The sequence below is a fragment of the Odontomachus brunneus genome, unplaced genomic scaffold (assembly GCF_010583005.1).
Source record: "Odontomachus brunneus isolate Ranch 3 - 2012 unplaced genomic scaffold, Obru_v1 Obru_scaffold_001, whole genome shotgun sequence".
NCBI classification, from domain to species: Eukaryota; Metazoa; Arthropoda; class Insecta; order Hymenoptera; family Formicidae; genus Odontomachus; species Odontomachus brunneus.
Window position 1 is genome coordinate 4,413,370 of NW_022639451.1, and position 13,728 is coordinate 4,427,097.

The 13,728-nt window shown below is 42.6% G+C and overlaps 1 protein-coding gene across 38 annotated transcripts in view; it reads left to right on the plus strand.

Annotated features, from left to right (window-relative positions):
* Positions 1-13,728, plus strand: part of LOC116841245 (calcium-activated potassium channel slowpoke) — a 128,506-nt gene that overhangs the window by 99,645 nt on the left and 15,133 nt on the right. For 13 of the 38 annotated variants that reach the window (XM_032809417.1, XM_032812091.1, XM_032809504.1 and 10 more), the window contains exons 12-17: positions 358-513; positions 858-934; positions 3,923-3,991; positions 6,887-6,937; positions 9,486-9,506; positions 12,038-12,100. In XM_032809417.1, coding sequence (XP_032665308.1) covers positions 358-513; positions 858-934; positions 3,923-3,991; positions 6,887-6,937; positions 9,486-9,506; positions 12,038-12,100 — 437 coding nt within the window. Of the gene's footprint in view, positions 1-357; positions 514-857; positions 935-1,459; positions 1,496-3,922; positions 3,992-6,886; positions 6,938-9,485; positions 9,507-12,037; positions 12,101-13,728 lie in introns of all 38 variants that reach the window. The other 25 variants (XM_032810104.1, XM_032810023.1, XM_032811742.1 and 22 more) reach the window with 10 other exon arrangements.

Consider the following 13,728-nt stretch of genomic DNA (forward strand, 5'->3'; position numbering starts at 1 on the left):
TTCTGTTTGCTCTTGTGAATTCTATCCGCCAATTAATTCCGTAGCTGTAATTGCGAAAAGCTCTGTACAATGAGCGTATATTGTTGTTTGAAATTGTTTTTCTAATATTCAAGTACATTACTACACGTTATTGTGTTTATTTATGCGCAACTCATTATCAACGACGTCTTATCTTTGCAATAATTCTAGTCGCTTGTCGTAGCCGATCGCCACTCTCTCATGTATAATGTTATCACGTCTATGAATGTATCGTAAAAAAAAACAAGCGAAATGTACGCGCGAAACTTTCCACGTTAGCTTGTGACGCCCGATTAATAATTTGTGAGACATCGAATATTACGCATGACTTCATCGTAGGTTGTGCTTCACAAAACTGAAGCTCTTACTGCTGGCCATCGAGATAAAAGGCGAAGGAGGCTCCGACAGTAAAATCTCGATTAATCCACGTGGTGCCAAGATCGCTGCAAATACTCAGGGATTCTTCATTGCTCAATCTGCTGACGAAGTGAAGCGGTAAGAGTTCTCGAACATTACTCGAAGATTCAATAAGTAGAGGTTCATTCGGATATTTACTCATTCCCGATCTTGCTCAAGCGCATTCACAGCTTTGTGATAATTTAGTTGCCCGAATGCTGCTTACTGAAATGAGGTCGTATTTAATTGAAATCGAAGCCTGCGTTATTTGCGCCATTTCATTAATCGAACCAAGCACTTTCCGTAATTGGATAAAATGTTTAATTACATGATTGTCTAACATTTGTCGTCGTTTCTATCGGGCAAATTGGCATTTCTTGAGCCAATTTTTTAGTCACAATTCGCACGAGTACTAATGTGTTCTTTTTTGTTTTTGTTTCCAGGGCGTGGTTCTATTGCAAAGTATGCCACGAGGAAATTAAAGACGAGACTCTGATCAAGAAGTGCAAGTGCAAAAATTGTAAGTCTTTCTAACCCAGTGATCCTCTTAAACAGCCTTTTCTCGATTCTTGCCAAATTTTCTGCTAAGCGACATTCGTAATCTTCTCTATATATCGAAGTTTATACATATGTCTATATATCTCTAACATATATATATAATTGTACACATATGTACATAGAACGCGTTCGATCTATCGTTAGCGTTGCGAGTCACACGCGGCTCACAATCCTTCGTTCTCCTCCTCGTCTACCAACGACGGGGCTATCGCGTTGCCGTGTCGCTGTGACTCGCAAGATTATACATAACATATTTACGTGTCCACGTGAAATTACGTATAAAGATACGAACGGATCACGCAGGAAGCTCTCTTTATCTCCCCCACCCCCCCAACCCCCTTAGACCTCTCGACCACCCGACCACTTACCCCGGGCCTTCTGCCGGGCCTTTTTAAACCTCAGTCCGATCGAGAGCGATAACAGTAATATTTGCGACTATTAACAAAGTGACATGGTTGTGACTATCCTATTGTGATATATGATCTAGTGGGGCAGCAGCAGCGCTCCTGGGGCCGGGACTTAGGTAACGTCTCACACTCTCGTTCGTTAAGTCTGATACTTTACTATCATCTGTGACTATCTCTTAACACTTTTGTTCTCTTTTATCTTCTTTGCCCTTTTATATACGATCTGGCTCTTGAATCGCCCTTCCCACTCGCCGAACATCAAATCAACTAACTCGCCGCTCATACGACCATTTTCATTGTACTGTCTACTACTGTTCTGCCTATGTACTGAAAGTATCTGTCTGTTTCGCGCCCTGCGATCTATTTCTTGCCTTTCCGTTGAGTTGTTTCTTCCTATCTCTTTCTTCCTCTCCCTTCTCTCTCTCTCCCCCCCTCTCTCTCTCTATTTCTCTGTCTCTCTCTTTCTGTCTTTATCTATATATTCTATCTTTCTCTGTATCCTACCAATATATACACGCCTTCGATCAAATCTTCTGCATATGCAAGCCAAGGTGATAATTACGAGGTGGTGATTATCATAATGACGACGATAATCACACTAGGACGATGATTGCATCTTTGACCCTCATTGCAAGACACAATATCCAAGGCGATGCCTACGATCGGGTGTTCCTTCGTTTTTCACTGTCACACCGTTCTCTCGAACGTCGAGAGAAACTCGCCGCCGACGCTTGCGTAGTATTGATGTTTTCGTGTATAAACACGCTAAAATCGATCGGCGATCAAGGCTACTACAAAGGAGCGAATGTGCGTTTGCAACGGTCCGAGTAGAACGCATTCGCCGCAGATTCAAGTTGGAGTGGGCCAAATTGCTCCACGTTACGCAACGTTGAATACACGATCAAATCACTGAACCTCTTGACGAAATAATCTCTATGCTCGTTCCGATCGTGAGGTGAAATGACGTGAAAAATGAAGTGTCGGCTCGACATGTAATTCCCGATAGTACAGTCAGTTGGCGCATGTCCACCTGACCGAGAACGAAAACTAGCCTGCACTACTAGTGTGTGCCCCCTCTCGCTCGCCTTGCATGCATGAACTAGCTCCCGGATACGGACCCGTTTACGCCATAATGGTAATGACAGCTTCTTTCTCGATCACTGTCTATTTTCACCCCTGTCTTTCTCTTTCTTTCTTTTTTTCTCTCTTTCTCTCTCTCGCTGTCACCATTTTTTCCGAAATTACTTTCTTCGATCGTATGCCAGTTCTCACTCACCCCTTCTCTCTCTCTCTCTCTCTCTCTCTCTCTCTCTTTCTCTCTTTTTCATTCTATACTTCTCTTTCACTGTGTCTTTCTTCCTCTCTCAACATGTAACTAGCTGTGATATCGATGAAACCTCTTGCCAACCGATCGATCGATCGATCGATCGGCCGCGATCAAGTCGCGCGTGTTCTCTCCGCCACGCGCGTTGTCTCACGTTTGTCGAGCGTTTCTCGTTCTTGAATCGCCGATCGTGAAATTGGATCGCCCGGTGGTGCGCCGACGGCAGGAGCATTTCCATTCGTTCCACGAACGACGAGAGAGACCCCGTGCCGGCGCCGTCGCCGTCGCCGCAGCTGCCGCCGCCGCTGTCGCCGCCGTCGCCGCTCTCAGGCACTTCGGGGAGAGACCTCGGAGTCGCCCTCGGCCGCCGACAATTCCGTCCATGTCACACACGACATACCGCATCGCATCAGGCGAACACTCGTACACCACAACCCATGTACACCACATTCACACGAGTTTCCCCTCGATAGCGACTTACGCTCAACCGGTCACACAGATCAGTCCGTTCGTATATACAGGAACGGCAATACCCTAAACCCTGGGCAATCAACGTTCCCGTACTCGATTATCTCGCTCGAGTACCGGGCGACGTGCGCGATCGATCTCGATGTCGATCGCGACGGACGTTAATACGACCCGATTTTAGGTGTTTTTTTTTCTCCCTCCTTTCCCCTCCACCCTCCGGAGAATCCGCCGACGGAAATGCAGGAGGGAGACGCCGAAGGTAACATTGCCCGAGATGAGCGAGCTTTTCTTTTCTGTTCGGCGTCTTTTCAGAGTTGCGTACCTTGGATTATGTATATCGAGTGTATCCACTTATTTATGTGATTGAACGTACATACTGCGATACTAATACCGTGCTCGAATTCGTACGTGGACGACGCGGGATTTCCGTGTGCGCCACCTTCTTAAAGACATTCCAGCTAGTGTCAGTGTTGTGCTGATTGGAAATTCGTGATGGAAAGTCGTGAAATTAATGTCGAATCATTTTATTTGTCGAATTTCTCTACGCATTGTCGTTAAATGCTTATTAGTTTCCGATAAATCAGTGTATTCTGTTCGCGTGTACGTGCACATACGAATTCCGCAGAAGCTACGTTACTAAAAGACGCGTCGATCGTTTTTTCTTTCCCCCGTCCCCCTCGTGTATGTACATCTGTCCATTTACTTGTACACTCACAAACCCGTGTCTGGGTCGATCGCTGGATTTTTGCAGATGTGGGGATGATGATGATGCAGACCGGCATGGTGAAGGGAAACACTGCCTACAGCAGTTACCTCGACGGTATGCCTGTTTCCAACTTCCTTTTCCTCATCCCGTTCATATCCCGTATACACACACCATTCGCCCGTCGCAGCTGCTGCTGCGGGAGTTTGTCAGCATAAATGAACACGAAAATTGAATCCTCGATTATATATATTTAGCGAAAAATGGTTTGTGAAAAACTCGCTTTGTGAAAAACTCCCGTTTTTCAAGTCACAAATGCTTTAATTGTGTACACGATTCGTGTTCGTTGTATCTGACAGAAGGCGTTCTGCCGGACTCGGTATACTTTCCGTGAGGAAATCGTGCTATTAAGAACATTGATCGGTAGCAAACCGAGGTATATATACATATAACAATATTTGCTTTATCCAAAATTTCACGGAAACTTGCCGTTTCTGGCCGAGCCAGCCAGGCCTGATATTTGACCTGATATTTGACGAGGTAAGATGGCGTAAGTGATAATAAACGTACAATAGCCGGACCGGCGGACTCACTACCACATGCACTTACTCCACACTACCCGTACTCGATGCTCTCTCTCTTTCTCTCTCCCCACTTGGATCCGCTCGATTCGTACTGTTTATTGTTGGGCTTCTTGCTAGAGCTGATGGCTGATAACATGAGCGAGTTATCGAGTATCGCCCTCTATAATAAAAGCAGCATATGTTACGTTATGTAGCACTAACGTTGTTGGCCGCTTCTTCTACTTCGACACATGGGCCGAGGCCGAGTATAACAAGCACGCCGGTTGGACGAGTGGACGGTCATAACGTCGCGAATCGATCAACTATTACGCAACGTTTAGCTTCGTTTGTCACAAATACAATGGTCGCTTCCGCGCAAAAAATGCATTTTTGCACGTTGCCGAGCCGTACATATATTATATATATTAGTGTCTTCACGTTAAATGGCTGCCACGTATCACCAATCGACGAGCTTCGCCCGTACGATATCGTATTCCAGGTGCTTGCTAACGATTATCGTTCTTAACCGTTGTTTCAGTGTGCTTACGTGGAGTTTTATGAATAATTTACGTTATTCCGCACCGCCAGTTCCCCAAATTGTCGCACTTAGTTACGCATCCCTTCTTATCGATAGAACACCTTGCGACGTTATCCGTAACGTTGATAATGATTACGCGACAGTTTGGAAATGGGGTGTGTCACTCTATATATATATATACACACACATATATATGTATATATAAGGTTACCCACACAGAATATCATTTATTTCGTATATATATGTTCCGTTTTTCCGTATCATTAGTAAAATTAAGCGCTGTGGACATTATTACTTTCTTTGGGTCGCCTTGTATATACATACATATATTTATTACGTAAACGTTGTTTTTGCACAGATCGTATGTTCTCTCGTGGAAGTTGCGTTTCGCTAAGAGAAGAGTCATTGCTTACTGTAATCGAAATCACTGATGGGCTCGGTATCTGACGAGCAATCGTAAAATGTAAATGTAAAGCGAGCGTAGCGAAACATCTTCTCGGCAACTCTCACGAGAAGTGTCTTTTTACTGCTCTATTTGCGTAACAAGTTTCATAATTGATCGTTGTTCAAGTCAAGCTAATGCAGTAAACTTTAGCATTATTTCTTTTACCTGATTCAATTTGCAAACCGCACTATTGGTTACAAGATTAGATTGTGGTTACAGACGCCCGTCGTATGAGAATTTTGCGCCAGTGTTCGAATATGCTGCATTTACAAATATTTCCCTGCACCCAGTTGATAGGATACGATATGTATTCTTAGAATTTCATATATTTCATATGTACAAGTTTTCACATCGAGTATATTCGTCAAAAGGTCCGGAGTGTCGTTATATGCGACATGCTATTATTTCATCGTTCTTTCCGCGACTTGGACATACAGTATTTCCATAGGTAAAGGGAAAATCTATACGGCGGAGTACGTTATTAAGTACGATATCGATCTGCTGCCCGTGCACGTGAAATTCTGTTTCCGTGATATACTTTCAATGTCGCTGTGCGCGAGTGATTAATTGGATACAGCACGCAACCGAAAGCACCAAAGACGTAAGCTTGTATCATAAGCTTATATAGCTTACAGGGACGATGATAATCGATGCCCAGGGTTTATCGAACACACATCGGCTAAAAATACTCCATTTCCCCCTTCACATATCGAGCATATTTGACACTACTCACTAACATCACAACAATAACACCGACACTATAACCGATATTGTGACTTCTGAGAAAGCGTATCTCTCACACTCTCTTTCTCTCTCTCTATGCTTTTTTTTAACGCGACGTATTCCTGAATACGTGGTTTAACCGCACAGCGCAGATATACAATCTCTGTATGTTGCGACCCTCACAGTAGGCCGACGTAAATTATGCAATGGTAACACCAGTGTTAATAATAAATCTCTCCATCGAAGGTCACGTTACAGTAAGCCACGATGACACTTTCGCAAGAGCAGGGATGTATTCGTGACATGATATGAAAACTGCGTCGCTCGGCCTTGCCAGATCTTCCCTCCGAAAGTTACTTCTAATGCTTCTTTCAATGACGAGAGCTTCTGTGAACTAAATACGCACGCATGACTTGCAAATATCACGAGCAATCGAATGCAATTACTGTGGATACTGGTCACACGAACAATCATGAAACTCGAATTCGATCAGGAGGTTCGATCAAGAGATACGAGGAAAAGAAAAGAAAAGAGAAATACGCGTAAACCTCTCTAATAGCGATTCCTAATATAGTCTAGATTTTTGATAAAGATAAGCCTTAGTGTACTGAGTGCTAAACGTGACATATCGATCGGGACCACGGATTTAGCCCCCAACCCCACACCCGTTGAGACCCCCGCATCTAGGTTGACATTGTTTTGGTGTGACAACTAACAGCTCTGGTTCTCCTCCCTTCGGGCAGTGGCTACATTCCGGAAAGGCGTGCGAGCTGTTCAGATGGTTGGAAGAGCAAGTACGTATCTCCCGTGTGTAGACTGTGTACCAAGTGTCATTTTTTATCTTAATCCTAATACGGAAATTCGCGAAGAGTAAATTTGTCGGACAGGGCGCGATTGCAAAATGAAAAGAAACAAAAAAAGGAAGATTATGATTTTCTGCGCGAGACATGACCTTTAACTCGAAACATCAGCTGTAAACATTGTAACACTTGATAAAATTGTGACTACGAGTAATGATAAGCTGAATATCATTTGACTACAACGTCTTCCACACATTTTTACTAATGACTCGATTCATCTATTTTTTTATATAAAAGTGTGTGAAAAATTTCTAGAAAATTGATAACATAAAATAGTTATTTCAAGAAGAGAAGGAATGTTTTTTTATAACATGTATTAAAACATTCAAATAGTACAATTCCGACTACAATATAACCAAGACTATGCATTTTTTATGCGGTATAAATTTATAACATTATCGGATTTTTTTCATTGAGTAACTTCGATTCAAAGGTCATGTCTATGGCAGCCTCGTGTAATTTTACATCGTTTATTTAATGCTGTACAAAATTGTCGTTGTTTAAAGTTGTTCTAACTCGAGAAGATATGAATTATAAAGTCAATTTGTCTTGAAACGAGTTCACGACGAGGCCTTGACGATTATAAGAGCTCTCAATATGAATACTTGTAACTTTCATACGGTATTAAATCATGCATATTTTTTACAACGAACCGATGATAAACTCTAATCGCTTATGTTATTTATCTCTTTTTTGCTCGCTAACCGGCGATAAATTTCCGCCTCTCGTCAAGGCCTATTTCACCAGTAAATTCTCCGCGATTCCTAAATCGTAAATCAAAGCTCACCGAACGAAAAGCAAAAAAAAATAACGAGAATCAATGTCCACATCTTCCGTAAAACAAGACTAGCACAACGTGTGTGTGTGGTGTGTGTGTGTGTGAGAGACACGCCACAGAGATTTTTTTATCACTAATTGCGTAATATTCATTCTGTTCTCATTAAGTCCACATCTCCCGCGATAAGTCCTGACAATTAACAAAGAAAGAAAAAAAAAAGATTAAAAAAGAAAGAAAGAAAGAAAGATGTCGTTGTGCTAATCTGCCAAAGTTCGTTCGAATTGATAAATGGTTCCAGCGTAGACACCGTCGTTAGTGTTTGAGTCCCTATTGGTGTGGTGTTCTTAACTATTTTTGCAACCGAGATTATACACTACTACTACTACTACTATCAGTGTCGTTTTTGAATGTAGTTTTCCTGAAAGTTTGTAAGTGTTACTCGATGGTTATTGTTGTGAGTGAATTATTGAAGTTGACTCAATTGAGAACCCGCGTGATGTGACTGCCTTGAGTCTTAAACTTATTACCTCCAATTGACCTTGCATCGGTGTTCGATATCTAATATAACTCGTGTAATTTAGCGAATACTTTAGAATTAGCCCTCTTATTGTGCGTGGAACTTTATAACCCGTCCTGTGGCAGAGACAACGAACGTTGATACCGATGGACTCTCGTGTAAAATGTCGCCGACGTGACCCGACATTCGGCATACTCGGTATTATGTCCCTCGAATATTTCCGACGTCATAGCAAATGTCCCGTGACAATCATGAGTGTGTTGCCGTGCGTTAGGTATGGAGTGTACCCACACATGTGTGTCTCCCGAAAGTTCGCAGAGCACTCTTTGAACGTACGCGAGCACGTAGATGTCACGTTGATCGACAAGCCGGCCGACAATCGTGCGCGTATTCCCTTTATTATGGTCAAATGGACGTTATCCCGCGCGATTGACGCCAATAACGCACTGTCGCGCGCGTCAACGAGTGTTCCGCGTCGTAAAAAAAAATTGTTGGCCATCGGAGCAGCTCCGCGGACAATTTGTTTTGCCACCGGCGCAAATATCGATGAGAATGCTTGATGAATCATCATTGGTATCCGTTACTCCGATTGCCATACCGTTTTTTTTTCTCTCTCTCTCTCTCTCTCTCTCTCTCTCTTTCTCTCACAATCTCTCTCTTTCTCTTTCACTTTTTCCCCGTTCGGAAGCATATCGGTGCTCGTCGACTTCGGCGAGCACTGGTTCTTACGATGTTTAGATCACGTCGGAGTTACACGTGAGCGATGCGCGCGTAAGGGAAGTAACGAACAGGACTATCGGTGAAACGACAATTAATAATCTCCACATTGCCACTCGCCTCGTTCATTTCGAGCCACGCATAGACACACACATACATACATACAAATACATACACGTTCATGTCACGCGACTCACTGGATTCACACGAGACATATCAGCAATCGCATTAAGTGTCAAGTACACGCGCGTATATATAGACGTCACAAGACACGCGTTTACACGGTGAATTCACGCAAGAAAAAGACAAGCAGCAAATTAAAACACACACACACACGCACACACGCGCGCGCACGGTTTCACGACGGAACTAACACGAGCTCCGCAAGATCAGACTCTTTTAACTAACTCTATCTATATGTGTCTATCTGTCCGAACTATCTTCTCCTCGTCTCCTCCACTACCGCATAGATGAAGAGCTCTCGTACACAAGTAAGTCCAACCAGAGCGCGGGTGTTGTCTATTAACACGTTTATGCATTCCTACCTTGTGTACATATATATTATATATATACATATAATTGTCGCTCACGTACACCGACCGCGGCCACAAAAATTGCCTCACGAAAAGGCGCGATTTAGGCGCAACGCACATACGCGTTGCAAGGCGCGACGTAGAAGCGTAGACCGGCTCTAACGCGGACGTTCGTCAGTTTCACGGTACAACACGCTGTCACCACCGCAGGCGCAACTGCCGATGAAGCGTACCACCTTTTGCACGTTTACTCGAACACACGCCGCTTGATCGATTCTCCGATTTTCCGACTCGCTTGATCTCAGAAAGAAACGAATCAACTGCGGCCCGAGTTACGGGTCGAGACCCATTGCGTTCGATCGTACGCGGGAACGCGTATCTACTCCCGTATCGTGGGATTCACAACAAAAAATGCATTACATGCACGTCAATCTCAGCTCGAGCTCGCGGAGAGACCGTATTAAAGTTGCACATCAGTTTAAGAAATAATCGTTACGGCGCACGCGAAATTTTGAGAAAGATTCTTGATTTGGATATACTGTGATACATTGGATTCTCTAAATTAATAATGTTTGATCGGTGCGAGGAGTTTGTCGTGTTTGTCAAATAAAATAAGAAACGAAATTATCCTACTTTAAAGGATTTAAAAAAAAATTTTTTTTAAATGAACAACATCGATTGGGTATTTTTTCAGACATTTAAAGAGGATTTGATATTTTCCTTTTTTTAATATCAGGCCTACGATAACTCCATGAAAACATTTTTTCTCCAATCTGATAATGTAAAAATTAAAGAGAGACCTTCGTATCTAAATTTGAGCGGGCGAGCGCGAACTTCCGTATTTCACTGGACGCGAAGTGTCTCATCATGTAACTCGATTTGTCAATTTGAATTGTCTCCTTGTTAGTCTTCCTATACATCGTCGTGTCCGGGAAGACCGTACCCGGCGAATTCCGCGAAACTTTGCGTTTTGCAAACGGCGAATTGCATTCCGAGCAATTCCCTGGCTGGAACAGCTTTCTCGGTAGGACCGCGTCGATGGGGATTCGCTTTGACTTTTCGAGCGAGGACAACGGTCGCGTCGCGCGCGCTGCATATCACAAGCTTCTAATTAGCGTAGCGCTGTTTCGCTCAACGAGTCTCGAGTAAGTGCGTAAAGGGAAGCTTCACACGCGCATCATACGCCTTTTCCACACATTGCTCACACTCCACCGTCGGTCTCGACGACGTAGCTCGCAAACAGATACAGGTCGCGATCGATGCATCTCGTTTCGTTCGCTCGCAGACGGCGAGTTCCCGCGGACTCGGAGCTCAAAAACTCCCCCGGAAAAAAAGAAATCCCCTTGCGCTTCTTAGTATAGAAGAGCTCTACGATCTTTCATGCACACTCTCTTTCGATTCTTCCCTGAGCTTTCGCACGTGTCTTTGTCGTTTTGCACGTGATTTCCCCCGCCCCTCGGAGGATGCAAAGCGCGCGCACTGACAATTCCGAGTAAATATTCACTACGTAAGGTTCATACTGTCTCTTTCCTTTTCTCCCTTGCATGCTTAGGACACGATGTTAGCACGACTGTGTAACGCAAGTGGAGACGACCAAGTGTTGTTAGCGCGGCTTTGTGCACGTTCATCGGAAATAATAAGCTACATCGCCCTTCGATTTCACCGCGCGAACGTGCTTGACATCGTCGCGCTCCTTCTCCACTTGCGTCATCCTCGGCATGAATTAGGAATGGTTTGGGCACACTTGCACGTTTATGATCGTGAATCAATTTTAGTACTTGTCTTGTAATGTTCCCGCAACGTGGACGGAAGTTTTGCTTCTTAATACATTCAGACTCTTTCTTAGGATCTGTTTTTCTCTCCCTTTCTTTCTCTTTTCTTCTTTTTTCCTCTCTTTCTCTTACTTTTTCTTTCTCTCTCTTTCTCTGATTTTATTCGCACATCACGTCCACGTTGTTACGGGCTCTGTATTTCAATGGTTAGAGTCTCAAAATTACACACACACTTGTCTACAATTTAATGGTCATAGACGATACCTTCTTAGAATTAATGAAAGGCCGTTTCAGCTTGATATCGTAAACGTTACCTTTATATTTTATTGTCATACTCGATAATCGTTATACTCGATCTATTTAATGTATATTCAATATATGTATGTGTACATAAACTATAAACTTAATTTGCCGGCTAATAAAAAAAGCCAGATGAAATTTTAATCTTCTTATATTTCGTTGTCATTCTAGATCGTAGCTCAAGGTAAGCGTACAGATTATTTTCGTTTCCTCGCTGCTAGAGAATAATGAAAGTAAAACAACAAAGAAAGTTCGTTGTTCGATTTTACAATCGACATGATTGACACACGCGACGCTGAAACGGAACTTTGCTTTCGACACGTTAAAACGCAGATTTAGTACTGTTCAACGATAGAGTAGCGACTAGGCCTTAGGTAATTAGTTAGGGTAGCTAACATGTGTAGTGGTTTGTTACAGACGACCACCATCCTCCCCCCACATTCACTCCGCCAGAACTGCCCAAGATGGTTCACGTAAGAGGTACAGTCACACCTCAATCAAAAACCATGCTACAGTCTCGCAAGCTGCCCTTTCTAATTTTGATCGGCAAATTACGACACATATACGGTCACACGCTGACGAAAAGTCGCTTATTGAAGCCGGAACAGTTGAAAGAAATGACGTGCTTAAAGAGAATCGCTGCTCACGACTGACATCGGAAACTCAATCTTCCGCATTTCATCCGCTTCGTCGAGCACGCTTGAGCGATTGGTTCTTGACACGTTTTGTTCTATCGAGTGATAGTGATTACAAATTTTTTGTTCTCTCTCTCTCTCTTTCGTCTTTCTTTTTCTTTCAATAAAAATTTGAGATACTCGGATTTCTCGTCGCTAAAGAGAGAACATTGGAGAAAGTAGAAAAAAAATAAAAATCAGGTGTTACGATTTTTCGTTTTTGATTTGACACGTGTATGCTGGTGTATTGCTATCGCGCGTGCTACTTTCTCCATTATGATTGACGGGTGCATGCAGCTGTCGCAATAGATTCAATGAACGTTACCTGTTCATACTTTGCCGTTGTTTCAGTTCCGTCACCACGAGTGTAGCGTGCACTTTTGATTTGCAATAATTTATGTCACGTTATATTCTAATGGCAATTTGTTTCGGATTGTGTTATTTTCCTTTACAATTTCTAAGAGATGAGTCGCTATTTTGTTTCGTATTACCAAGATCGCTGAAACGATAGATGATTGCACAGAACGCAATTTTAGTATAGTTACAATAGTACTCGGTAGTCTTACACACCTGATTTTTCGCCGTTCTTTCTTTTTTTCGCTCGTAGATCTTTAAAGCGTTTAATATTTTTTGCTACAATCGGACCTTAATGAATAAAATGTAGTGATTAATTTACTTCTTGGTTTTTCGAACAAATTATACGGCTTTCTTTTTGTGTAGATTTACGTATTGTGCAACGGACAATCATTTTTAAAGGCTTTGGTAATTTCTGTACGAAAAAGTAAATGAACAGGCAATATTTCATAAAGTATCTATAATTCTTTGGCTTTTACATAATTAACAATTGTTGCAGAGCCTTCTGTTTCTGCTATAAACCGATCTCTTCGTAAACGGTAAATAATTTTAGAGGAATTACGACCGGAATATTAATTGTAAGATAACAGTGTTAAAGTTAGTCGTTGAAGACTAATTAAAGTCACGCGGCTAAATTTGAGTAATTAATTAAGATGTTTGAAATATTTATTGGTGCTCGTCTGCGTAAGTAGTAAATCTCGTTTTTAATTGCACAAGCGTTTCTCATACTTTCGTAGCTTCTCTGCGAGGACCATTCCTGATTTTATCTTTTGATCGATCTACTTCGGGTGATACTTGACGTGATAAATTGCAGGCACAACTCTGTCCCCGAGTCGCAAAATATTTTTTGGGCCACAAAACAAGTCTGAGAAACGTTGTATTAGCTCGAGTACTTTTGCTGAATTAATTTCTCCCCTCAACTTCTCTGTATCGTAAATAGAAGTTTTCGTCTCAAACGTTCAGAATGCGCCTGTTCTACGATTGAGTCGTGTTGATTCTGTGAAATGCGCTTTTGAGATCGATAGCATACCTTTCACTTTTGTGAGGACGGATTTTTTAGTATTTGTAGCTAGCACGGTA